At 35.3% G+C, this 27,772-nt stretch overlaps 1 protein-coding gene across 5 annotated transcripts; it reads left to right on the top strand.

Moving 5' to 3' along the window:
• Positions 1-148: 148 nt before the first annotated feature.
• On the top strand, positions 149-27,772 carry Tmpo (thymopoietin). Of its 5 annotated transcripts, XM_005322403.5 has the most exons (9): positions 153-727; positions 7,949-8,075; positions 9,737-9,895; positions 15,177-15,274; positions 22,812-22,931; positions 23,031-23,126; positions 23,525-23,635; positions 24,675-24,763; positions 25,565-27,772. In XM_005322403.5, exons 1-9 carry the CDS (start codon positions 449-451, stop codon positions 25,848-25,850), a joined length of 1,365 nt encoding a protein of 454 aa, XP_005322460.2. In that variant the 5' UTR covers positions 153-448; the 3' UTR covers positions 25,851-27,772. The 5 variants fall into 5 exon arrangements, with proteins under 5 accessions (XP_005322459.2, XP_005322460.2, XP_021580192.1 ...); XM_021724517.3 differs by lacking the exon at positions 22,812-22,931; XM_005322405.5 differs by lacking the exons at positions 22,812-22,931; positions 23,031-23,126.

The raw sequence follows: 27,772 nt of genomic DNA, 5'->3' as shown, positions 1-27,772 counted from the left end.
GAAACGGGCCAGAAGCCTGAGCTCCCGCCCGAGCAGCTTTTAAACTGCGTTTCTACAACCTCTCGCTCCGCACGGTGGCTAATGGAACCCGCGCGAGCCGCCCAGCCAATCACCGCCGCGCTTCCTCCCGCCGCCCACCAATGGCGGCGCGCGTTCTTGGGGCGTGGGCGAAGCAGGCTGCTCTCGCCTTGGCTGTAGTGTGTGGGCTGGGGTTGGTGCAGCCTCCCAGCCTGTCCGCACTTAGTCCGTAGTTGGGCTCGCGGCGCTTTTGTGCCCGCGTCTGGCCTCGCTTTGTGTCTGCGAGTTTTTTGCCGTGCCCCCGCGGCGCTCCTCCCGGGCGGGAGCCGTAAGGCTCGGAGGCGACAGCGCGGCCCCCGGCCAGGAGTGAGCGCGGCGGTGTGAGCGGCGGCAGTGAGGCTGCGGGGAAGGGGACTAGTAGATCCCGGAGATGCCGGAGTTCCTGGAAGACCCCTCGGTCCTGACGAAAGACAAGTTGAAGAGTGAACTGGTCGCCAACAATGTGACTCTCCCGGCCGGGGAGCAGCGCAAAGACGTGTACGTGCAGCTCTACCTGCAGCACCTGACTGCACGCAACCGGCCGCCGCACGCCGCGGGCGCCAACAGCAAGGGGCCCCCGGACTTCTCCAGCGACGAGGAGCGCGAGCCCACCCCAGTGCTCAGCTCCGGGCCCTCCACCGCGGGCCGCGGCCGCGCCACCGTCGGCAGGGTAAGGACGCCCGGCCGGGGCCACAAAGGCGGGCGTTTGGCGGTTTCCGCGCGCGCTCGCCCCCGCTCGGCGCGGGGCTGTCCCCGTGCTCCGGCCCGCAGCTCGGTCGCCGCCGGGGTGCGGGCTCCGGGACCGGGGCGCTGCGAGGGAGGGACCAGAAGTTGCGACCGCTGGGCGCTCGGACGCTGCGTCGGGGAGCTACGCGGCGCCGGAGCCCTGGTCCTCGACTGGCGGCGGTCGGGAGTGGGCCCTGAGACCGGGCCCCGAGCGCTTTTCCAACGCCTGGCGAGGGTCGGCCCCGGAACGCTGTAGGTCAGGTCCGAGCGTTTTCCCGCTTCAGTAACCGAAATGACTCGTGCAGCACAGTCTCAGAGCGCTCCCTGGAGGGCAGTCTGCGACCTACTCGTATCTAAGCAAAATTTGAAATAAAGAAATTCCCGCCTTTTCATATTGGTTTTGTTAGTTTGCATGCAGAGGGCTTTTTGAACTGGTGGTGTTTTCTTGTTAGTCTGACTTCTTCCAGCAACAGGCCATCTCTTGTCGCGGCAGTTTTACTCTAGGTTGAAATGAACCTTTAAAAAATTTTTTTTAAATGTTTATCATCGATCTTAGGAAATTCTAGTTAATGAGTTTGAGTTGATTGTCCCCTCCCACCCCTTTTTTTGCTTAATATTACTTGAGGAAAGAAAGATTCGGAACCAAGAGATAGGTTTATTTTATGGCATCATGATGTGTCGGTATTAAATTTGGGGGAGGGGTACCGGGAATTGAACTCAGGGGCACTCACGTGACCACTGAGCCACATCACATCCCCAGCCCTATTTCGTGTTTTATTTAGAGACAGGGTCTCACTGAGTTGCTTGGGCCCCCGCTGTTGCTGAGGCTGGCTTTGAACTCGGGGTCCTCCTGTCTCAGCCTCCCGAGTCGCTGGGATTATGGTATTAAATGTCTGATCCTGGTTAAATCTCAAGATTGGCTTCAGCGAATGCTTATCAGTTTGCTTTTTGTTATCGGTAAATTTTAAGTGTGTTTTTGTTGGTTTGTATATACTTAGTTACCAGGCTTCATATCATAATGTTGTTAAAACTTGATGGCATAACTTAAAATGCTTTCATGAAAGACGGTGAAATGTGGTAGGAGTCGCTGCTGCTGGTTACTATTATAACTCAAAGTTATTGCTGCTTTTCTTTTTCTTTTTTTTCCCTTTTTTTGATGCTGCATTTTGCAACAGAGCCAAACCCCAACCTATTTCTTTTCAAAAGTTTTTCAACATTCTCTGTTAATTTAAAATTTTTTATCTAATGTGTTTTGCTGACGAATGAAATGGAAATGAATAACATGTAACAGACACATGTAAATTTAATCGAAAAGTCTCAGTCTGGGCTTCAGAGAAACTAAAAATCATGCAAGGCAGTGTATGCCACATAATATATAATAAGTGTTTGTTCAGTAAATAAAAGAGCAGCCAAATTTTATTGTTTCTGATGTCTCCATTTTAGGGTTTAAAGAAAGCCGCTTTAAACAAAAATTTACTTTCAAAGTAAAGTTTATCCCTTATTGATTTTCCTCCACTGACTCTTCAAGAAAGGGGATAGTATTCAAACTATTTCATTATAGATTTGGTCAAAAGTGAAATATCTTCCATTTCAGTCAGCACACTTTAAAAAAAAAAACAACAGTTCTTCTGTAGTACCCTTTGTTGGTGTAGATGTATTAAACCATAAAGTTTGGGTTGTATGCAAAAACTTGAAGTCTTGGAGTTTCCATCATTTTTGAGTTCCTAATATGTGCTCATAACACATTAAGATAATAAAAATAGATATTTAAAAATTGATTTCTGCAGACCCTACACATCATCATAAAAATTTAGTGTCTTGGGTCTAAAAATTATGTTATTTACCCATTTCTCACCCCAATTCATTGGGGGGGGAGAATTAACTTTTTTTTTTTTTTTTTAGCTTATCTACTGTGGGACTGAAGGTGTGGCTCACTAGTAGAGCATCTGCTTAGCATATGGAAGGTCTAGGTTGATCCCCAACACCTGCCCCCTACACACACACACACACACACACACACACACACACACACTACTGCATCCAGTGACATGCTAAAAAGTTATATTTCTCCCTCTGGCAGTGAGGGGATGTCTCCTGGTCTCAAGTGATCCTCCCTAGTTACTGGGACTGCTGGAGTGTACCACCATGCCCAGCTTCCTTTATAGAGGAGAATTATTTCATAACCATAGAATTTTGTCTTATCCCACTTGAGTGATTAAAACTTAAAAATATATGCCTTTGGCCAGGCTCAATGATAACAACTTGAAAAAGTTAATATTGGTAGTCAATAGCTTTATTTTCTGTTTTAAAGATACTTGAGGCAAGTGACGCAAGCCTGTAATACCAGCTGTTGGGGAGACTAAGGAGAATGTGAGTTCTAAGCCAGCCTCTGCAAAAGCGAGATACTAAGCAACTCTGTGAGACTCTGTCTCTAAATGAAATACAAAATAGGGTTGGGTATGTGGCTCAGTGATGGAGTACTCCTGAGTTCCATCCAGTACCAAAAACAAAATAAGATACTTAAGACAAGAGTGAGTTACAATTAAGTCTGAATAGACTTTTTTTTTTTTTTAATATGGGATAGAAAGAGGTTCTTTGGATTTACAAGAGCCATAGAGCATTTATAATAGTTGATGTGTAAAACTATTTTGCATGTCAGGTTCCTTTATAAGAGAATTTGCTTTGTATGTACCACCACAATAATGTCAGACTGTGTAGTATGACAAACATTTGCATGTTAAAATTTTTATTTTGTTTTTTTTTTCTTTTCTTTTATTGTTTCTTTTATTCATCTTGATGCCAGTATTTTAGGTATTGAAATTAGATTGTGGACACAAGAATAAACATTCCTTGAGTTTGCATCCTACCTTTTTGTTACAAAGTGCAAAGCATGAAGGTGTGGTAGGAATTGAATCCAGGGTCTCATGCAGGCTAAACATACTACCAGTGAGCCACCCTGCCCCCCAACCTGATTAATTCTTAACAGGAAATGTTTAAAGACTTGGGACAGAACCGTAAAAGGCAAGTTAGCGTAAATCATAAATTGATTGCAATGCTCCTTAATGAGGTGTTAAATGAATCAGAGTTATAGATTTAAATTCTAGGTCTGCTGCTTATTGAACAGTGAACATTAATTGCCTTTAGGTTTCTCCATTTTTACCTGGAATATAGGAATAAACTAAAAGTCACTTATCAGATTTAGGGTTGATTACATGAGTTTGCATAAATGAAGTGCCTTGTGCTCAGTAATTGATACCTGTTATAGTCATTGTTTCTGGATGTTTTCATCTTAATAGCAGGGCAGTACAGTGCAAAGTTACCTTAATAACAATTTCAGAAAAGGATAAGTATATGAAAGTGATATACAATGTGTGTTCAGTGATACTATGTTACATAGTATGCAGATGTCCCTTGTTAGCCTTACAGCCTTGGACCTTAGTTTCCTCACTTAGTAAAATGGGGATATTAGCATCTTTATCATGATTTTTTTTTTAGAATTCTCAAATACTATAAGGCACTTTAGCACACACATTAATATATAATGTGTGCTCGGTAGAATTTATTTTATAATAGTATTGTTATCAGCATCTTTGCTATTAAAGGTAGAAATTAAACAAGTTATTTCACAGAATTGTTGGATTTTAAAGTTGAAAAAAACAGTAGAGGGCTGAGGTTGATTTTGCATTATGATTCTTAATACACCATTACACAATAATTTATCATATCTCTGATAGTACTCTGTATTTTTGACTGAATGAAACTTAACAGATTGTGACTTACTTAAAGGAATAAAACTATCAGGAGGTAGTTTTATTAAAGGAATAAAACTATCAGGAGGTACTAAACATTAATTTAGTACAATTAATGTTTCCTTCTTCCTGATTGAAACTGCTGTCTTGTTAATCATGTACACCAAACTACCCGTCTCCCAATTTTTTTTATATTTATAAAATGAATTACTTTTCTGGCACTTTCCCCCTACAGATTAAATTTAAAATCACAGAGTTTATCTACTACATTTTAAAGGTTTTTTTGTTCAGCTGAAGTTTAAGAAAATGTAAGGGGATTGATTTCCTACTTTGATTCAAAATCTATGTCATTTGTTCTCTTTTTATGGTGCTAGGGATGGAACCCAGGGCCTCACACATACTAGGCAAGTATGCCACCTACCTATAAGCCACATCCCCACACCTCCCTGCCCCCCCCCCAATAGGAAATGGATTTTCAAAAATAAATGACTTGATTTTCCCTCTCAAGAATGTACGTATCATTCATTTGTTTGACAGAACTCCTGTGTCAGGCACTACTTTTGTTTTTGTTCTAAGATGCTTGAGTTAAAAATATGATAGTGCTCTTGCTCTCTGGTGCCCACTTAAATGTTGCATCCAGATTACTAAAGCTACACATTTAAAATATAGATTTTTCTGCCCAAACTTAAGAATCAGAGTAAAGCAAGATATTTTAAAATAGTTGCGATTTTGATAACAAGCTACACTTGGGGACTTGCTACTTAAGGAGTTCACCATTTAGAGAAAATAAAGGGTGTATACAAATAACTAATAAAAAGTAAGTGGGCTGTGTTGAATGCTAAAATCAGTTTTCTCAGAAACTTTAGGCTAGTAACCCTGTCAAAGGTGGCACATACCTATAATTCCAGCTGCTCTGGAACCTGAAGCAGGAGGACTACAAATTCTAGGCCATTTGGGGCAATCTAGCAAGACCTTCCTTTGTCACAATATAAAATATAAAGAACTTGGATTTAAAACTTAGTGACAGGATTTGCTTAGTATGTGCAAGACCATGAGTTCAATCCCTAATACCACACCCTCCCATCCACCTCCTACTCCCCAAAAAAACCACTTCAGGATGTTACAAGAAATTGGAATTTTTGTTGATAGTAAAATTTGAACATTCTTATGCTGGGAGGAATTATTTACAAGTAATTTGAACCTGGTTAAATTATTCATTGCTTAAAGTATTTATATCATATAATGGAGTTTTTCTCTACAAACTATGTTTTATAGAAAATTCAAGTTAAGTCAATAACACAAGATTAGGTTGATAAGATTTCAAGGCTTTAAATATAGAGCTCTTATATTTTAGGTAACTATTTTGACATCAAAATGTACAGTTTCAAGATTTGAGCCTGGTAAGTCTAGATTAGTGCACTAAAAGATATATAGTGAATTGACTTTATTATTATCACTTTCTGGGGAAAAAAATTATGTGAAGTTTTTGTGTTTGCTTGCTTGCTGGGTGGAACTCAGGGCCTGTGCTAGGCAAGCATTCTGCTTCTGAGCTACATCCCAACCCTCTATTCAAAAAAAAATTTTTTTTTAAACTTTGTTTGTTGTTTGTTTTTGTGGTGCAGAGGATTGAACCCAGTGCCTCACATATGGCTAGGCCAGTGCTCCCCCACTGAGCCACATCCCCAGCCCTTTATTTGTTACAAGAGAAATTTTGGTACATTCCCAGGATGCCTGCTCCCCCACCCCTTAATTGGAAAGTAATTGATCCGTACAACTTAATAATTTTAGCCATTTTTCATAGAACATTTCTAAGGTGTAGTATTAACTCTCCTGCCTTAAATACTAATTCAGGCCTGAGTGATTTTTTTAAGTGATATTTGTGGCCATTATTTAAACAACTGGGTTTTGTTCGGTACACTGATACTTTCTAGGGTTACTCAGACATTTGTAAAGGCTATTTGCCATAATCTTAAAAGGTATCCATACTTTTACTGGCTTAAACTATTTATTTTGGAAATATATATAGTTTTTTGAGAAAATACTGCCATTGTTCAGATTATTTCAAAAATTTATTTTGAGGGGCTGGGGTTGTGGCTCAGTGGTAGAGCACTTGCCTAGCATGTGTGAAGCACTGGGTTTGATTCTCAGCAACACGTATAAAATAAAATAAAAGGTCCATCAACAACTAAAAGAAATACATTTAAAAGGGGGTCTGGAGTTGTGGATCAGTAGTAGAGTGCTCGCCTAGCATGCATGAGGCACTGGGTTTGATCCTCAGCACCACATAAATATAAAATAAAAATATTGTGTCCACGTAAAACTAAAAAATAAATATTAAAAATTAGGAAAGAACTTATTTTGGTATTGTTCTCAAGTTCCACATTCTTTTGGCTATTCTAGTAAAATGATTCTATACAACTGAATCTGGTGAATAAGCTGTGTTAGGGGTGATAACTATGAAGTCTTGTGAGACTTCTTTCAATGGCCATAAACTAAGTACAAGGAGAATAATCATTTGGGTTTCTTATGTTCTGATATGCTGTTTAAGGAGAAATCATTTTTTATAAAAGTCTTTAACTTCCCTACACTAGTTTAAACTTTAAGAATTATACCTGCTGGGGTTGTAGCTCAGTGATAGAACACACCTAGCACTTGTGAGGCACTGGGTTCCATTCTCCATATCACCTAAAAAAAAAAAAAAGTATAAAAAAACTCCAAGGATTAGAAAAAGTCAACAGTAAATTATATTTACTACATTAGGGTGAACATGTTTAAACCGCGTCTGGCTTCACTTTGTTTCTTTCATGCTGATCTGACTCCCTTGTCTTCAGGAGTTATCTTTTAAGAAATACAGTATAGTTGGGCATGGTGGTACACGCCTATAAGCCCATTGACTTGGGAGGCTGAGGCAGGAGGATCACAAGTTCAAGTCCAGCCTCTAGATCTTATTAAGACTCTGTCTCAAAAAAATAAAAAGCCCTGGGAACTTAACTCAGTGTTAAAGTACGGGAGGGGCGGGGTGCGCAGTATAAAAAAATTCAGCATAATTTTTGTTTATTTTAAAGAAAATAGGTATATGGTTCATTATTACATATATAATGTTATCCAAAGTCAATTACTTTTAATTTGTATTTATTTGCTGTTGAATTTTTGATGCCATTACTACCTCTTTACAGAGGTATTTCAAAATTGAATATTTCAACAGTTAATCGCTTTAACATGTAAGTTATTTGTGGGGGAATTAGTTTTGTACAGTCTAATTACAGTTGAATTTAGAATGTCCTTAAATGAATTGTTTTAACTTAATCAAATTGCTGTGGGTGAATGTTTATGTTTTTTTTACACAGCATATTATTTGTCTAATAAATATACACTGTAAAATTTGTGTAGAAATGACAATTGGACTTTGTTTACAGAAAGCAACAAAGAAAACTGATAAGCCCAGACTAGAAGATAAGGATGATCTAGATGTAACAGAGCTCTCTAATGAAGAACTTCTGGATCAGCTTGTGAAATATGGGGTGAATCCTGGTCCTATTGTGGGTAAGTTCATAAAATTTCAAATATATTTTCTATGAAGCAAGGCCTTAAGTTGTTTTCTCTTCTTGCCTAGTGATTAGAATTTGGGTTCCAAGGGCCGGTCTTACCATTAACCCTTTGTATGACCAAGACTTTAATTTCCTCAACCCTATCGAGGGAAATAAAAGAATTGAACTAGCTAATCTCTTATCTCTGTGGTTGAGATTGCTTTATGTGGTGCACATATCACACCACCTGGTGAGACTATATTGAATTGTTTTTTGTTTTCTTACTGGGAATTGAACCCAGGGGCTCTTAACCACTAAGCCACACCCCCAGCCGTTTTTTTGTGTGCGTATTTTATTTAGAGACAGTGTCTCACTGAGTTGCTTAGATGCTAAGTTGCTGAAGCTGGCTTGATCCTCCTACCTCAGTCTCCCAAGCTGCTGGGATTACTGGTGTGCGCCACTGTTCCAAGCCCATTTGGGTTTAATATGACAGTTGAGGAGAATCTCAGCTAACTTAACTGGCCAGTTCATCCACATCAGTAAGTTAATAACTGACTAATATAACTAAAGTTATTCAATTCCTAGCCTAGTACCATTTTCCATTTATCATTAAAAGTGCCATATCTTGATTGGAATTTGAAGATAATTTAAAGAATGATAAACTATCTGGTTATGGTGGCACTCAAGGCAAGAGGATCTTAAGTTCAAAGTCAGCATCAGCAACTTAGCAACCCCCCCCCCCCCCAATAAAGTATAAAAAAGGGCTGGGAATGTGGCTCAGTGATTATTGCAAGGTAGCATTTACCTTATTTTATGAGGGTCTTGACAATGACCTCAAGGTGAGAAAAATTAATTTTGATCATCTAAGTTGTAGAAAATTTTGAACACAAAGATTTTGTTTAAAATTGTAAAAGGAAGATGCTGATATGTACTAGCATACATTAAATTAAATGATGGTATACCAGCTGTTTGTTTTAAGACTACTTTATATTTCTGGATATGTATTGTTTATAAAAGTCCATACTCATTTTACTCAACTTACAGAAATTAAAGAAAGATATAGCTAGTGTGAAACAGAAAACAAAAGCTGTTTGTTATATAGAATTACATTGTACGGTATAATAAAATTATATATAATATATGATTATATATATCAATGCATATTCCTCAGGGGGCATGATCTGTTTTTAGAATTTTCTATATTGGCGTATACTTCTGTAATTGTAGAGAAAATATACAAAGTCCAAGACTTGCAGTCAAAAAGAGTCATACATGATGGGTGGAGGCTGTGGCTCAGCAGTAGCACCCTGGCCTGGCATGTGTGAGGCACTGGATTAGGTTCTCAGCACTGCATATAAATAAATAAAGGACTATCAACAGCTAAAAAAAATATTTTTTAAAAAAGAGCCATACATAGTTCTTCGGTAGCTAATCTCCAATAAGACCTATATCAATTTACTGTGTATTCCATGTTATTAAAAGAAACATTATAATCTCATTAAAATCTCAGAAAAATTCCTATTTTTGAAAATACCCCATTATTATTATTATTATTTTTAAGTAATAAAGTTTAGGAAAGGAAAGGGTAAAAATTGAGTTTATAATGTTATTTAGTTTCTGAGCTAGACCTTAAATAAGACAATGCAAGAGCTAAACTCAAGTTTTGCCTTGATATAGGAACAACCAGGAAGCTGTATGAGAAAAAGCTATTGAAACTGAGAGAACAAGGACCAGAATCAAGATCTTCTACTCCTCTACCAACAATTTCTTCATCAGCAGAAAATACTAGGCAGAATGGAAGTAATGACTCTGACAGATACAGTGACAATGAAGAAGGTAAAATTTTTAAATTGTTAAATGCATGTAATTCTTTTAGATTCTCATGAGACTTCTTTCATGAAGAAGGTAAAGTTTTAAAAAATATTGGCAGGACATATGTAATTTTTGTTCGTATTATTAGAGTAATTCTACAAATAACTTGATTTAAATACTTGAAACAAGTATGAGAAACAAAAAAGTACAAGTGTCTAATTTTCTATTACCCAAACTTACCAGTTAACTATCTTTTGCTTCAGATCTCATTTTTGTAAAGACTCTCTGCTTCACTTTTGCCCTTGTCCATTATCATCTCCACAGAAGTGACCACTATCAGTAGATACTGATCTATTTAGTTTTTTAATACTTATTCATCTAATATATAGTATTATTTTGTTCTTTAAAAAAGTCTATATAAATCATATGCTACTTCTTGTGCTTGTATTTTTATTCCATGTTATTTTTTAATCTAATCTTATTAAGTATGTATATGTTTGTTCCTTGTTAATATATAGTGGTAGCATTTGAATGTAGCACATTTTTTTTTTCTGACAGGCATTTAAATTGTTGCTAGATAATCTGATTTCATGGCAACTTTAAAGCAAATATTTTGGCCATATCTTTATATATTATACTATTTTAAAGAAAATTTGTGATATTTAAAATTTTTGATACTAGCACATGAAATAAATGTCCTTTTAAAAATGATAAGTGCAATGTGATATTTATAAACTCTTGATTCATATGCCTTGTTCATTAGTTTTGTGATTATCTAATTTGACCCAAGTTACTCAAATCTCTAAAAGCTCTGCCTTCTAAGGCACAGTCTGCCAAATTGTTCAGAATATGAAATATAGGGTCTTTTCCTTCAACAGCACTATTTTAGCAAGGAGGCAAGAATAAAACCAGCTCAAACACAAGTAATGCTTAAACTTCCTGCCTCTTTTGCCTCTACAGGAAAGAAGAAAGAACACAAGAAAGTGAAGTCCACTAGGGATTTTGCTCCTTTTTCTGGACTTCCAGCTACTCCCTCTGGTGGATTTTTTCAGGGTATTTCTTTTCCTGAAATCTCCACCCGTCCTCCTTTGGGCAGGACTGAACTACAGGCAGCTAAGAAAATACATACTTCTAAGGGCGACCCATCTAGGGAGCCTCTTATTGCCACAACCTTGCCTGGCAAGAGACAGATGCAGAATTTAGCCTCTGGAGGGAATTTGTTATTTTCCTCTAAGACTAGCCATGATAGGAGTGTAGAGAAAAGTTCTTCGTCATCCTCTCAGCGTGAACTCGCTGCCATGTTGGGCTCTACTGCAGCTTCTCCTTCACTGATTAAAGAAACCACTACTTCTTACTGTAAAGACATAGTAGAAAATATTTACCGTGGAGAGAAAAGTGGAATTCAGCCATTATATACTGAGAAGTCCAATATTTCAGATCAGCGCATTCTCTCCAGCGAAAGGGAAGTACTAGAGGAGTCTAAGAGATCACAAGTAATTTCCCCACAACTTGCTCAGGCAATCAAAGATTATGTCAATTCTCTGTTGGTCCAGGGTGGGGTAGATAGTTTACCTGGGACTTCTAACTCTATACCCACACTGGACATTGAAAACATATGCAAGAGAATTGGTCAATCTAGTTTTCGAGAAACCACTTCCCTGTCTCCTCCACGAAAATTCCCTAGACTCAGTGAGAAGTCAGTAGAGGAGAGGGATTCAGGTTCCTCTGTGTCATTTCAGGATAGCCAGGTATTGCAGGATATACCTGAATCTGAACATATGTCTTCTTTTGCCAAAACTGTTGTCTCTCATGCACTTACTACCTTAGGCATGGAAAAATCTGAGAAATCACAGCATGATAACATTGATAGCTCAGAACTATCTTTTCCCTTCCATGAATCTATTTTAAAAGTAATTGAAGAGGAGTGGCAGCAGATTGACAGGCAGTTGCCTTCATTGGCACGCAAATATCCAATTTCTTCCAGAGAGGCGACCCAGATATTATCCGTTCCAAAAGTAGATGATGAAATCCAAGGGTTTATTTCTGAAACTATCCCACCAGCAGGTATTCAGGAGGGCTCTGCTGAGTCTTGTGATAAACACTTGGACTTAACACTTTGTAGAGCATATACAGCTGCAGCATCCACGATGCAGATTGCAACCCATACTGCCTTTGTAGTTAAGGCTATGCAAGCAGACATTAGTCAGGCTGCACAAATTATTAGCTCAGATCCTAGTCGTATACACCAGGCACTCAATATTCTGAGCAAAACATATGATGCAGCTTCGTTTCTTTGTGAAGCTGCATTTGATGAAGTGAAGATGGCAGCCTATACCATGGGATCTTCCACTCTTGGTCGTCGATATCTCTGGTTGAAGGATTGCAAAATTAATCCAGCTTCTAAGAATAAGCTGACTGTGACTCCCTTTAAAGGTGGAACATTATTTGGAGGAGAAGTACACAAAGTAATTAAAAAGCGTGGAAAAAAATAAAGTTAAGAGCTAAGTCACCTGTCTTATCTTTGATAAGGAATTTCAGATAGTTAAGTCATTCCCTATGTGGAACTGCTCTTTTAGATTTACACAGATAGAAAGGCTGATAAAGTTTTAAGCTTTATAGATCATATATTTGTCTCAAACATTTAATGTTTCCTATTATATTTACAACTCTTCAAAACTGAGAATTTCAATACTAAAATAAGTAGATTCTTCACTGCTTCAAATATCATATGCATATTCTTTTCTATCTAGGGTAGAATTAAACACTAATTACACATTTAAAGCAATGATTTATCCTTTTTGATACTTCACTTTCTAGAAGTTGTCTATACTTCTATTTTCTTGTTTGTTACATGCTGATACCTGCAGTAGCATTCATAATATTCTAGATCAGTGCAACTTAAAGTAACCAGTTCACAAACTATTACTGATCCACAGACAAACATGCACAAAAATTTTAAGACTAAGGGGTTCGGGACATAGTTCAGGAGTGTAGTATGTGCAAGGCCCTGGGTTAGTCTCCCCATCCCCCATTGCTTTTTTAATAAAAGAATTTAAAAATAAAGGCACTTTTTAGATCAATGAAAGGATTTATTTATGTAATACACTTACTGATAGCAAAAGCAGTATATGGCTTTACAATCTGATACAGATGCCTCATCACTTCCGAATTAACTAACAATTCATGGACCTCACTTTGAAAGACATTGCTCTTGTTGGTAAATAGTCTAGGATAGTAGAAGCATACACTACCACTCTATTTTGTCAGATGAACTAGACACTGGAGAGATGGGGCTTTTTAAAAAAAAAAAAAAAAACTTTTGAGGTATGTGGTATTTCATGGATGATTAGGCTTAATAATCTTGATACGAAAAGCAAATTTATAAGCTTTTTCTTAAAGCCTTAAGAAATCATACTATATCCCAGTGTCTATGTCTGTATAAAACAGTGTATTATCCTGTTTTCATTTCTATGATTGTAAGATAAAAGAATCTGATTGTAGAGACATTGTGGGAAATGGTAGTCTCAGCATAACAGAATATGGTCCCTCAGTTCTCTATCCATTTATTCTTAGACTACACATTCCATCTTTGCAGCTTTCTGGGAGTAATTTTGTTATTTGTCTTCTAAAATGTACATGTATACATGTACCTACTAAGTACTTTGTGATTTTAAAAAATGTATTGATGTAGAATGCTCCTACAAATTCAATAAAGTTGTTAAATTTGAACAGTTTTGTGTGGTCTCCAGAAACATGTTGTACGTGTGCTTTATTCTTGAAGTTTCAAACAAGTTGAATATTTGTGGATGAACATTTCATTTCCATTTCATCATTGAAACTCACTTAACATTCCAATAGTATAATTAAATATTCTAGTTATTATTGTGTGGATTTTCTTCTATTGAAGACCATGTTTTTATTGACTGTTGGAATCTAAATTAATAAGGGGAATTAATCTGTAATCAGATAAATTATTTGCCTAATCAGTTTCTGCTTGCCTATAAGTATTTTACCTTGTGCTTTCTAATTCTTAGATTTCAAGTTAACAAAGAATAAAAGTAAATTTTTATGATGCTAAGGGTTGTACCAAATATATCTATTAGTGGAAATGTTGGGAAATGGGGGAATATAGTTGATAGCCTATTCCCAAATGAAGATTGAACTGTTTGAACTAACTTGATAAAAATCACCTTTCTTTTTGGGAAACTTGCAAATAAATTCTAGACTAACTAATATTAGATTGGAAGTTAGCAGGACAAGTGTATCATAGCCATATTGACCACTTTGTAGCTCAACTACATTGAATTCATACAAAATTGAGCTTTAAGAATTGACTCCATTCTTGTTTTTTGGTAAGAAAATTATATAACAAATTTTTGGTGGTAGAAGTTTTTAGAAGAACCAACTGATAACTAAGTTTGCTACACTATAATAAATGACCACAAAAATGGGAAAGGTACATATTTTTTTAAATGGAGGTCTTCAAATGACAATAAAATCAAGACCAGAAAAGTGAAAAATTGAAATATATGAAAAATGTAGCAAATACTGACTCATCTTCAAAGAAATACATTTTTATTATGGGGAAGGGAAAGAGAAGTGCCCTGTGATTGTTGTAACTTTTCTGTGAACAAGATTCCTTCTTATCTCGGTTTCATCTGGACTTTTTGTGACTGCATCAAAAATGGATTAATTGGGTGCTGGTAATTGAACCCAGGACTTTTGAGCTATACCCCTCATTGAGAAGAGACTTTTAGATTGCACTTACATGTTAATATCATTGACAATTACCATGTACTGTTTTTAGAGACTTAATATAATACAGATTATTTTAATTCTTAAAAATCTATGTGGTTTTTCTTTTCCACACACCAAACTTAAATTTAACAAGCTAACTTTTGTCATGTAGTAGCAATATACTACATGGACAAAAGAATGGCAAACTGTGTTGACTATTTTAATGTCTTTTTCCCACATTTGAAATTGTTTTTTAGTGAAAAGCCTCCAGGAGCAGTTGGAATACACTTTTATATTTAATTCTATTAGTCTGAGAAAAAGAAAAGGAGAATTAAGTAGGAAGTGGGAATAGGATTTAAAGAGGGAATTTTTAAAAATGGAATATAATAGTAAAAGTTTCTAAGACAAAATTGTAGTTAAATAATTTTGGTCTATTGAGATATCACAATAGACAATAGACAAATTTGTTTTATGTATTAATGTGCCGAAAACTGGATTCCCAAATTGTGTTAGGAGAACATAACTTACATGTTTCAGAAAGTAATGGTTTCTCCAATATTATTTCCAGACTCTAAAATAGAGCTCAAGCTTGAGAAGAGAGAACCACTAAAGGGCAGAGCAAAGACTCCAGTAACACTCAAGCAAAGAAGACTTGAGCACAACCAGGTATATTTAGCTTTGTAATCAACGTGTACAGATTCAAGTAATCCGATGACACTCATCTGTCATGTTAAATTTGGTTAACAGTTGATACCCAGATTCAGTGTACTATTAACTTGATTTCATAGTTAGCTACATTGCATGGGAAATCTAAACTTTGGGGTATATCAGTATTGTAGGTTATGTTTACTGCAAAAGCAAGTGTTTGATAAAAGTCTCATTTGTGTTTGATTCTGTACTAAGCATGGTTCAAAGCTGGTCAAACTGCCTCTCTTTCCCAGTTGCTGAAATCAAACTCAGGGCCTCATGGGTGCTAGGCAAGTGCTCTACTACCATACAGCTTTTTGAGAGAAATATTTTAAAAGATAGAAATGTCTTAGTGCTTTTGGTACAGCTTCTTTAAAAGGCAGGGGGTAGTTTTATATTTGTGTCTTTTTCTCTGGATTTCTGAATTTGCTTTTACTTTTACCTGCTTTGTCTTTTGTGGTGTTTCCCTAAACTCTGATGCTATTTCATATTCTAGATGAAAATTTGACTTTTTGTGTAAGAAGCAAAATGCAAAGGGAAATTAAGGGGAAAATCAACATAGTTATAAATGAACTAGTTTATAGAGAACTAATTATTGGCTTTAAAGTTGCACTTGGGCATGGTGGCATAAGTATGTAATTCCAGCTACTTTTGAGACTGAGGCTGTCTTTGGGCAACTTAACATTTAACAAAAGGTCTGGGGATAGAGCTCAGAGGTCGAGTGCTCCTGGGTTCAATTCTCAGTAAGGGTGGGCGGCAGGGGGGGGGGCACATGTCCTAAAATGGAATTTTGTGTGTGTTTGTATTCATTTGCACATATGCATGCGTAGCTGGGATTGAACCCAGGGCCTCATGCATCTTAATCATGAACCTACCACTGAGTTAAATTCCCAACCCAACATGTTCTTGTAAGCCATGTCCCTCTGTTCATTTGATGTAGTTGGTACGTGTAATTTTAGAACCATTTATTAAAAATAAGCTGGATGACTACAGAAAATGTGTCGGGTATTGAATGAATTTTTTTTTTTGTAGTTGGACATGATACCTTTATTTCACTCATTTATTTTTTTTTTATGTGGTACTGAGCCACAGCCCCAGTCCTGTTCTGTTTTGATACAGAACTAAATACCAGAATAAGTATTTCATTGACTTTAGAGTTTTGCTAGCAAAGAGCTTTAGAGTCATATTAAGGAATACAGAAATAAGAGTAAGAGCAGAAGAAATTAGGAATATCATGAAAGGTACTGCAATAGACAAGCATGGAGGATTTTGTACCAGAATATGAAGGCAAGGTGTCTACCAAGAATGTGTGTCTGATCTGATAGTAGATTAAAGGAAGGTATGGGGTTTAAAGATGGTTTAATGGTTATTGTTTGGGGAATCTAAACTGAGGAGCAGGATAAATAGTCAAAGGAGAGTTGAGGTTAAGGAGTTGACAGGCAGAATAAAACTGTGGTCTTATTACAAAAAATGTAAAAAAGAAGAGTGGAGGGAAGAGTTTAATAACTCTCCAGTCAAGGATGTCCTAGTTATCAATATATTACCAATTTAGTTTCATCTTCACCTACATCTTCCATCCAGCTTTTTAAATTGCTTTTGATTTTGTTGTTTTGCCTTTTGTTGGAGTATTTAAAGCAGATCCCTAACATATTTCACATGTTAGTATCAATATTTTAATGTTTATCTCTCAAAGATAGCTATTTAAATGACAGCGTCATTTTCCCACCTAGTAAAATTATTAGTTTTTTTTAATATCTAAACTGTTCATGTTATTCCAGTTTTAGAAGTGTTGCACTTTTCTATTTTACATTTGTTTGGATCAGTCAGGGATCCAGACAAGATCCATACATTGTATTTTATTTTTTAAATGAATTTTTTAGATTTCTAAGTCTGTGGCTATTACTATAACTGCTTTTCTTCCCTCCATTTATTTGGTCTAGAAATTAGGTCATTAGATTCTCTCCCACATTCTGGATTTGATTTGTCAGATCATGTAATTTGCTCTTCTAGACCCTGTGTATCCTATACACTGGAAGTTAGTCCAATAGATCATTCACTAATGATAGAAATGTTTTATATCTGTGCTGTTCATCACAGTAGTGTCTAGGGTTTGAACACGTGGAATTTGTCTTAGCATGTCTGAGAAACCAAGTCTTTAATTATATTTAATTTAAATTTAAATTGATACATGTGGCTAGTGGCTTCCATGTTGAACAGAACAGATCTGAAGGGTTGGTTAGATTCAGGTTCAGTTTCTTTGGCAAGAATGATGCTGTAGTCTTCCTATTGATCATTTCAGGAGGTATATATATATATATATATATATATATATATATATGCCCTTTTGATATGCCAAAATTAATGAGTAGTAGGTTCAGATATTGAAAGAATGATCTATTCAATTAGAAGTTTTACATTGGCCTTTCATTATAATGGTTCCAGTTGTTATTAATGATTATTACTTAAATCCATTATTTTATTTGAGGTTCTAAAATGGTGATTTGAGGGTTGGGATGTAACTCAGTGGTAGAGCACTTGCTTAGCATGCTCAACACCCCAGGTTCAATTCACAGCAATAAAAAAGATAAAATGGTTATAAAATGGTGAAGGCTGGGGCTGAAGCTTATTGGTAGAGTACTTGCCTAGCATGCATGAGACACTGGGTTTGATCCTCAGTAATACATACAAATAAATAAAATAAAGACATTCTGTCCATCTATTAACTACCAAAAAATTTAAGAATAAATAAATAAAATAAAATGGTGATTTGTCTCAGTATCTCACTCCTTTATATCTATGACCAGGATTTTTTTTTTTTAATAAAGAACCATTCCTCATAAATTTCTCAGGTACCTAAAAATAAAATTTTATACAAGAGGCTGGGATTGTGGCTCAGAGGTAAAGCTCTCGCCTAGCACCAGTATGACCCGGGTTCGATCCTCAGCACCACATAAAAATAAAGGCATTGTGTTGTGCCCATCTATACCTAAAAAATAAATATTAAAAAAAATTTATAAAAGAGAACCAAGAGAAATGCTTTCTTGCCTTTTGTTTGCCAGTTTTCAAATTGATATTAATAATTAATATGTCGAAGGGTTAGCAATAAAACTTTACATATTGATTTGTGATGTACTATGTGTACTGTAGTCATTTTTTCCTTCCACCCACAGCATTAGTTTTTGTTTTTTGTTTTTTTTTTTTTTTTTTCACAGTGTGCTGTCTTTTTTTTTTGTACTTGGACATAATGCCTTTATTTTATTTATGTTTATGTGGTGCTGAGGATCAAACCTAGTGCCTTGCACATACCGCTGAACCACAACCCCAGCCCCACAGTGTGCCATCTTTTGTCAGTGGGAATTACTAAGTTGGTTCCTGTATTCTTTTATTGTCTCCCATATGTCTTTGGTAATTTCTTGCTAGGGTGCTCTTTCTAAGAAGTTGCCATTGCTTTACTCCTTTTCGGAGAAAAGTAAATCATGAATGAATGGTGAACTTTTGGGTGTTACACTTATATCTCTTCTAAAATGCTTAGTATCTTGGTTCTTCAAATGATAGTATATCTTATATATCACAGGTGTTTCACAGTATTCTAACAATAAGATTGCTAAATGTGGTTTAAGACTTTATTTTTCCTTTTCTTTAGGGCATATTTCATTAGGATATAAAGTCAAATGCTCTTCTTAAATACACTTGAAAGACTTTTTATTTGTGTCCTAAAGCCACAACTTAATGTACTGTTAGGGGGGTTTTGTTGTTTTTTCTTTTTTTTTTTTTTTTCCCTTAACCAAACTTTGGTTAGTTTCTTTTTGAAAATATAAATAAATGCACAAATTTATTTATACATATATGTGATATGTATGTATATATGTTTGTTCCCTTTCTCCTTGCTTAAAAGGCAGCCTACTTTGTATATTGTCTTTAACCTAAGCACATATCCCAGATCACTCCATATCCAAATTTATCCATGTTCCTCATTGTTTTGTACAACTGCACTTTGTGTTGCAGTTTGTAATTTATTTAGCCACTTCCCTTTGGTTAATATTTGAGTAATTTTCATTTGTATGCTGTTATGAATAATGCCAAGGTGAGTGTTTGTCTTTTCCTTTTTTTTTTTTTTTTTGATGGTGGTGCTGGGGATTGAACCCAGGACTTTGTGCATGCAAGGCAAGCATTCTACCAACTGAGCTATATCCCCAGCTCAGTGCTTGTCTTTTTGTTGATGAGGATTTATTGCCTTTTTAACCTAGCTCTCCTGCAAATGTTCTCAAGTGCCTCAGCTACTTAATATCTTTTGACTGACTTTTTGCCTGATATATTATCAGAAGGCAATATGAAAACATCTCACTGAACATAGATGATACTGCAATTCTTACTTTGCAAAATACACAGCAATCACATTTCTAATTTTACATCTCAGTGAGCTTCTTTTTAATCATTGTTTATCATCTTACTAAATAATTATAGTACTGAATTATAATTTTATATTTTTAATTTTGGGGGGGTGATCAGGATTGAACTTAGGGGCACTCAACCACTGAGCCATATCCCTGGCCCTGATTTGTACTTTATTTAGAGACAGGGTCTGACTGAGTTGTTTATAGTGCTTTGCTGTTGCTGAGGCTGCTTTGAACACGCAATCCTCTTGCCCCAGCTTCCGGAGCAGCTGTGATTACAGGCGAGTGACATCACACCCAGCTTAAAGTCATTTATGATGTGGGTTCTAATAAAAAAATCCTTAGGATATCTTTTTGTTTTAGTTGGACACAATATATTTATTTATTTTTATGTGGTGCTGAAGATTGAACCCAGTGCTTCACACATGCAAATGCTCTACCACTGAGCTATAGCTCGAGCCCCTAGAATATCTTTTTTAATTGTGTTAAAGGTTCTCAGTTTTCCGTAAGGATCACTAATCCTAAATAGGATAATGATGGGAACTAATAAAACTGGTTGAAATTTTCTAAGAACTTATAAAATCTGAACAAAAGAAATATAGATTATTTTTAGAATTCTCAAGTAGGCCCTCAGTCATCCAACATGTTCCTTGTGTTACCTGCCACAAAAGATTATAAAGAACTTTAAATGAAATTTAACTTTGAAAATGTAAACTTTATTTTTAATTAACCATAATTATTATTTCAGTAGATGTTTGGTAAAGTTTTTAATGGACTATTATTTATTCAATCCAAAACATAACAAAGTTCTGGAATTTGGCCTGGCACAGTAAAAGGGGGTTGTAGCTCAGTTGTAAAGCACCCATGGGTTCAATCCCTGGTACCAAGAAAGAAAGAAAGAAAGTTAATCCTTGAGTTTGGTAGATGATCAATTCTAAGGAAAAAGATTGTCTTCCCCAGCCCCTTTACCTTCATCTTGGTTATAGGTAAAGTGTCTGGTTTTATTGTGTCACTTACACAACTGATAAACTTAGTTCTTTCAAGTAATGTAATTCTTTGAAGAGTTTTTAAGTACTCAATACATGTCAAATAGACTATCAAACTAAAATATTTTTAAAATACTTCTAATTATTTTGACCAGCATTGAATAATTAATTATTTAAAAGGGAATGATATTCGGGGCTGGGGTTGTGGCTCAGAAATAGAGTGCTCACCTAGCATGTGCCGGCCCCTAGGTTCGATCCTCAGCACCACATTAAAATAAAGGTATTTTGTCCAAGTACACATAAAAATAAATTTTTTTAAAAAGAGACCAATATTCAAAGTAGGATTTTTTTCCTTAACTTCAAGGTGCATGTTAAATCTACTGCAGTTATATTAAGCCAGTTATTCCCAACTCTGCACATTAGAATCCTCTTAAGAGCAATAAGAATTAACTGTATCCAGACCTTTTTATTTATTTATTTTTTAATTTTTGTTTACTCATTTGTGCTAGAAATTGAACCTAGGGCATTGCAGACATTAAGCATATACTTGACCAATGAGCTATACCCCCAGCCCTGTCTAGACCCTTTTAGAAGGATTCTGATCTAATTGGTCTGAGGTGAGGATTGGGAGCATTCAATAGATTGTAAAGCTCTCCCCAGATGATACTCTACCACCAAGATTGAGAGTCTCAAATTAAAACTATTATTTTTTCTTATTTTTAAATAATTAAGAATTTGACTGCTATTAAGCATTTATTATGTTTTGTGATTTGCTTACACATTTGTCTTTAGACTAATTATAATTTTACATTCAGCAAGTATTTCCTAATTGTTAGTTGGATAAGGAACACAGATTTAGATTGTGAGAAAAAGTAAACTCTTATGTCAATTCCAAGTACAGATAAATATAAAATCAGATACATGAGACAATGTTCCTTTGTGAGGTTTTGGTACAAATTTGCATATTTTAAAATAATTTTTCTTGATACAGGATAAGAATAAATATTTAATTTAACAGACACTAACTTGGTCATAAAACTACCAGTTATCTAGGTAAAATATTATCTTGAAAAGTGACAACCTAGGCACACTGTGCTGTAATACTAATAATTAATTGATGTTATCTAGTTAGAAGAAATTTAAAATAATCATCTGATAATAGTGGCTTCAAAATTGAAAGCTTGTTACTTGGAATGCAGAATCTTAGGTTCTGTTCCAGAACCTCTGAATCAGATTCTGCATTTTAACAAAAGGTTCAGGTGATTGATATATATATTTGGCCTAATGAATTTCAAACTGTAAGCATCCAGGAACTAATAAAATTATTTCTTAAAAAATAATCTGTTGATTCCCCCCCTCCCTTCCAGGGAGAAATTAATCCGGAACTAGAAAGCAGTAACCATCACTATTACCTTTCTATCTTTCTGTATGAGGTGTGGGAGCATTGTGATTTGGCAGTGACATACTGTGTTTGTGTATTCACTAGGATGATCATTAGGTTTTTCTTGTTTGATTCTGTTTGTTTCTAAGAGTTTGACACCTGGGAATTTTTTAGTTTACATAGCCAAGTATGGTTTATAATTCAAACTGTTTCTATTAAAATAATACTAATCACATGAAAAGAATGTTTGATCTGTTCTAACAGTCAGAAAAGTTCTGGTTGGTTTGTTTACAATGCTAGGGATCAAACTCAGAGCCTTGCACATGCTAGGCAAGCACTCTACCACTGTGCTACATCCTCAGCCAAAAGTTTGTGTTTTTGTTTTCAAAGGAAATTGACCTGCTATATAATAAATGACTTTCATTTAAGTCATGATCATTGTGCTTCTTTGTTGAGACAAGAGTTGCAGCTGCATTATTAGAGCTGCCCAAGAATACAATGAATCACAAAAGGACCCAGTGATAATTGGTGTCTTTTCCCCTCTTATTGGTGGACTCTTTAGTGTATTTTATGATTCTTGAAGAGTTTTTCTGATGCTGAATGTTCAGTCGTTCAATAGAAATGTTTTGAGGGCATAGCATTGTTTGTAAATGCTGGCATTTGGAGACTTGTTGGCTTTGCAGTGTGCTAATGTGGCCATTTTTAGGGTGTTTGATGTTAGAATATGACTTTTTAATGTGTCAATGCTTAAATAGAGCTATTCACAAGCTGGAGTAACTGAGACTGAATGGACAAGTGGATCTTCCAAAGGCGGACCTCTGCAGGCATTAACTAGGGAATCTCCAAGAGGGTCAAGAAGAACTCCAAGGAAAAGGGTGATGCAAGGCTTATTCCTTAGAATTGGGTTTTCAGATTGGTAGGGTTTTAGTGATTACTTTATATTTATTGTTTTTGTTTTGTTTTCAAACTAACAGGTGGAAACTTCACAACATTTTCGTATAGATGGTGCAGTAATTTCAGAGAGTACTCCCATAGCTGAAACTATAATGGCTTCAAGCAACGAATCCTTAGTAAATATGTTTTGTGAACTATACAAGTGGTCTTCTTTGAAAATTGCCCTTTAATTCGAAATGGGGAGGTGGTAAATTTTGGCAAATCTCAAAATCTACAAAATTTTAATATTTCAAATGGATTTTCCCCCCATATAGTTCTGAATTTTAGAATTTTTCAATATAGCTATTTTATTACAAATAAGTTCAATTCCTCACACAAGAATCCATACTTTTTTACTAAATATTTGAAGAACTATAAGACTTCACCTATAAAGTACTCAACGTGTGTGTTTCTGGGCTCCATTGCCTAAATTTTTGTTAAGGGAAAGTCACGTGTTACAGAAATAGAATATTTTCTTTTTAAGTGTCTGTTATGTTTGGATAATTCTGAGTCTGAATAATTTGAATCTTGGCAGGTTGTCAATAGGGTGACTGGAAATTTCAAGCATGCAACTTCTATTCTGCCAATCACTGAATTCTCAGACATACCCAGAAGAACACCAAAGAAACCATTGACGAGAGCTGAAGTAAATGAATAAAATTTAGATCGATGCTATCATTGATCTTTTAAAGAGGAAATATTTATATTTGGGTTGTTTTTTTTTTTTTTTCTCCAGTGGGAGGGAACAGAGCTTTCTTTTCTTGGGTGGTGGTTGTGTGTGTGTGTGTGTGTGTGTGTGTGTGTGTGTGTGTGTACACGCGCGTGTGCACACGCATTTCAAGACACTTTTGATAGTGAAAACAGAAATTAACTAATATAGTATGCCATGCTAATACTACCCTTTTGCTGCTATGTGCCTTCTTAAGTTCTGGTTTTCAAAGGAGTGGTCATTTATGTGCTGCTTGTAATATGTTCTATTTGTCATGGATGCAAGTTTAGAAGTGCTGCCTGGGCTGTGAGGGATGCTACATTTTTCTTCTGTCGAAATGTTAAATAATGGGACTTTAAAATGACTTTGTGTGGTGCTTGAATGGATTAACTCCTGTATAATTACGCTTTAAAGTACTAACTGCATGATACATTATAATTTTTATGAATCTTTATTAAAGAAGATGAAATTATTTTGATGTGGGTTTTAAAGGTAAACATATACAGCAAAACAAGCCAAAATTTTTTCTAAGCTGGGGAGATTGCATTGCCTATAGTTTTAAACATAAACTAGAATTGGTTAAAGGTCCATGTTAATTGGTCACTTCCTGTATTTGATTATTTTATTTTATAATGGATTTCCTAATAAGAAAAAATGTATTCTTAATGTTTTATTAATGAAAAACATGGAAAATCATTGAGGGAATTTACACTGCCACATTAGGTTGCTGAATTTTTTTTTCCCCCTGTTTATTGGCATGGCAGTTTTCCCCCAATAGCCACATTAATATCACTTCATGATGAAGAAATTTAAAGAAAGCCGTAGAACTCTGTGAATACCTAGATGGTAATAAATTTAGAAACGGCAGTCATAAAAGCTAGGATAGATTAAAGGGCATTTTTGTTCTCTAAAACTTCTATTTAAAATTATTACACACTTATATTGAACTTTAACTTGTTTCTTTCTCTTTTGTTAGGTGGGAGAAAAAACAGAGGAAAGAAGAGTAGAAAGAGATATTCTTAAGGAAATGTTCCCCTATGAAGCATCTACACCAACAGGAATTAGGTACTTGGAAATACTGAATCAAGTAAAAGTGTACTCTGCTAAGGAATTCTTCATTCTTCATTACAAAGTTATTTTACTCTGTTTTCAGAATTAAACTGTTCTTTGGGGAACAGATTAATTCCCCTAAGCCACAAGTTATTCGTGTCCTTGAAAGTTGAATCATTTTCAAAATTAACTTGTCAAAACAACTAATAAAAAAAAATTAACTTGTAAAGTTGAAGGATTATAAATAAATCTTTTACCTTCTATTTATTTAATTTTATTTATTTGGCAGTACTTGGGGTATAACTCCAGGCCTTCAGTCTCTTCCCTCATTTATTTTTTATGGTGCTGTGATTGAACCCATGGCCTTGTCCATGCTAAACATGTGCTCTCCCACTAAGCTACATCCCAAGCCCTGAAGGAAATCAATTATTTCGTGCATTTATCCTTTCTAATTGAAAAAACTGGAGTTAGATTTACCTGTTGAATTACTTCCTTACTGAAAGAATCACAGCCAAAACTACCTTATGTTTTAATTTTCTCCTAAATATACTTGCTTTGAAAATAACTTTTAAGGCAAGTCCAGTGAGCATTTATCAATGTTCTGCATATTATTTTCTAATAAAAGATACATCTGACTTTTAAAGTGGAAAATGTTCAGAAGTTTTAAATTGACTTGACCTTGTGGCTTTATATATATCAATTTTGTACTGCTGCCTCATGGAATATTCTTAGAATTAGAAGTGGTATGACGTTTTATGTTACTTGTTCAAATCATGAGCTCATCTAAAATTATTTTTCTCCTTTTACTTTCAACAGTGCTAGTTGCCGCAGACCAATCAAAGGGGCTGCAGGCCGGCCATTAGAACTCGGTGATTTCAGGATGGAGGAATCTTTCTCATCTAAATATGTTCCTAAGTATGTTCCTTTGGCAGATGTCAAATCAGAAAAGACAAAAAAGGGACGTTCCATTCCCGTATGGATAAAAATTTTGCTGTTTGTTGTTGTGGCAGTTTTTTTGTTTTTGGTTTATCAAGCTATGGAAACCAACCAAGGAAATCCTTTCTCTCGTTTTCTTCATGATGAAAATAGAAAATCCACCTGAATTATATCACTTTGGCACATTCAACTTGGTCTCCTATTTTTAATAACTAGAAAAACATTTGTGTATATTTGTTGACTCAAGAACTAAAAATAATGTGATTTCACTTCAAATTTAATATTCCATGGAAAAGCAAACAAGATATCTGAATGAACTTCATTTAAATGTTTTGGACTTTGGACTAGTGGGAGATCACTTTGTGCCATATGGATAATCTTTTTTAGCTCTGGAACTTTTTGTAGGCTTTATTTTTTTAATGTGGACATCTTATTTCATTTTTGGGAAAATATATTGTTTTGTGTATTTGGAAAACAAGAAGGGCAAAACATGGTAGTATAATGTGAAATTACACATTTAAATACTTTGAATTCTTACAGAAAAGATTAAGAATTATTCTCTGCTGAATAAAATTTTACAGAGGTGGAACATTGAAATTTGGTAAGAGAAAGTAATTTGGTTGTACTTTTGTAACTGAAACAGTTTGACAGTGTTTATGAGGGAAAGTACAGCAATAATCTCTTCTGTAACTTATTAATAGTAATGTTGCTATTGTAGCCCTATCATACTCACTTTTTAAAAGATTTCTAATATCATGAATGTCCTCTTTCAGTAAGACCCATTTAAATACAATTGATTTTTAGCAGGGATCTTTTAGGGTGACATAATACTTGTTTTAGAGAACTAGCTGGCTGTACATGTTAGCTAGCTAGAAGGCTAAAATTGGAAATTTATACTTTTTATTTACAACTGAAGATTCTGTCAATCCAATTTACTACCAGAATTTTTTTTTTTTTTTTTTTTTTTTTTAAGAAAAGTAAGTGTGTGTATGTGTTTTGTTTAAAAGTTAGAAATTTAAATACTGGTGTTGTTCCATTTGGATTCTTTGTTGCATTGTCTTCTATTACCAAAAACAAACTTTTGCCAAGTGTTTTATTTCCCCCCTATATTTCCAGCTATGGTTTGATTAAAAAGTAAAAAAGTATTTGCTATTAAACTACATACAAGTAGTAGTTAAAGTTGTAAACTTTCAGTGCAAAGTGGGCATTATGATTTTGTATTCTCTTGAAATATGGTTAGCTTTATCTTTGTGGTTGATTTATTTTAACTTTTTAGCTAAAACTTACCTCATGTATAACTTGGTTGCATAAAATTGTAGGTGATGGAAAGAAATTTCAGTAGAATCAGGTAAAACATAAAAACTTTAAACTTAATCATTTGATTTGCAACTTTATCGTCATTGACCATAAAGCACACTAAAAACATAAGTTATTTTTAAAATACCATCCAAAATAAAAGATAATTTTAACAAAGGAAGAAATTGAAGGTGTATTTAGACCACCAAACTTTTTGTTTGAACTAGCACTATTCTGATTTTTAGATTTTAGGTATTTTGTAGACATTTTTACTCAACTTCTGCAATTCAGACCAGACACACCTATAGGTCTGATTCTGCAAAGGCACTCATAGATCTGAAAAGCTTTCCTCTTTGAATTAAAATGTTGCTTTGAGATGAGCCACAGAGGAGGCATGTTTTACTCAACTTTTCAACTATCAGGTAATATCCATCTACACTATTTTTTTTGTTTTCAGACTTTGTTCCCGTATTGTTTTCAGTTGTTTGGTTATAATTAGAAATTGTGAGGAACTCCATTTAATGTTTAAAAATGTGAGGAGATAAATCAGACTTGACATTTATGTAAGATCAGTTCTCTGATAGGAAAAGTATGGTCCAAAATAGCAAAAGGACTGGGTAAAATGTGTACTCTTTTTTAAAAAAACAAACATGTATTTGGTCTTTTGTCTGTGTCTGTTTTATTCCACTAGAGTAAATGTGTCCTTGTTGTAAACACAAAGCATTTCTTCCTGATTAAATCATAGATGTAGATTTACAGTATAATTCAATAATAAAAAATAATTAACCTCTA

Source organism: Ictidomys tridecemlineatus, chromosome 6, assembly GCF_052094955.1.
Source record: "Ictidomys tridecemlineatus isolate mIctTri1 chromosome 6, mIctTri1.hap1, whole genome shotgun sequence".
Lineage (NCBI taxonomy): Eukaryota > Metazoa > Chordata > Mammalia > Rodentia > Sciuridae > Ictidomys > Ictidomys tridecemlineatus.
The sequence above is the reverse complement of the archived record's forward strand: the minus strand, read 5'-3'. Positions and strand labels throughout refer to the sequence as shown.

Excerpts from the sequence above, each read along its gene's own strand:
- Tmpo (XM_005322402.5), top strand. The coding sequence starts at position 449 with ATGCCGGAGTTCCTGGAAGACCCCTCGGTCCTGACGAAAGACAAGTTG. Across the intron at positions 8,076-9,736 it reads GAATCCTGGTCCTATTGTGG|GAACAACCAGGAAGCTGTAT; the intron begins GTAAGTTCATAA and ends GCCTTGATATAG. Across the intron at positions 9,896-10,831 it reads ATACAGTGACAATGAAGAAG|GAAAGAAGAAAGAACACAAG; the intron begins GTAAAATTTTTA and ends TTGCCTCTACAG.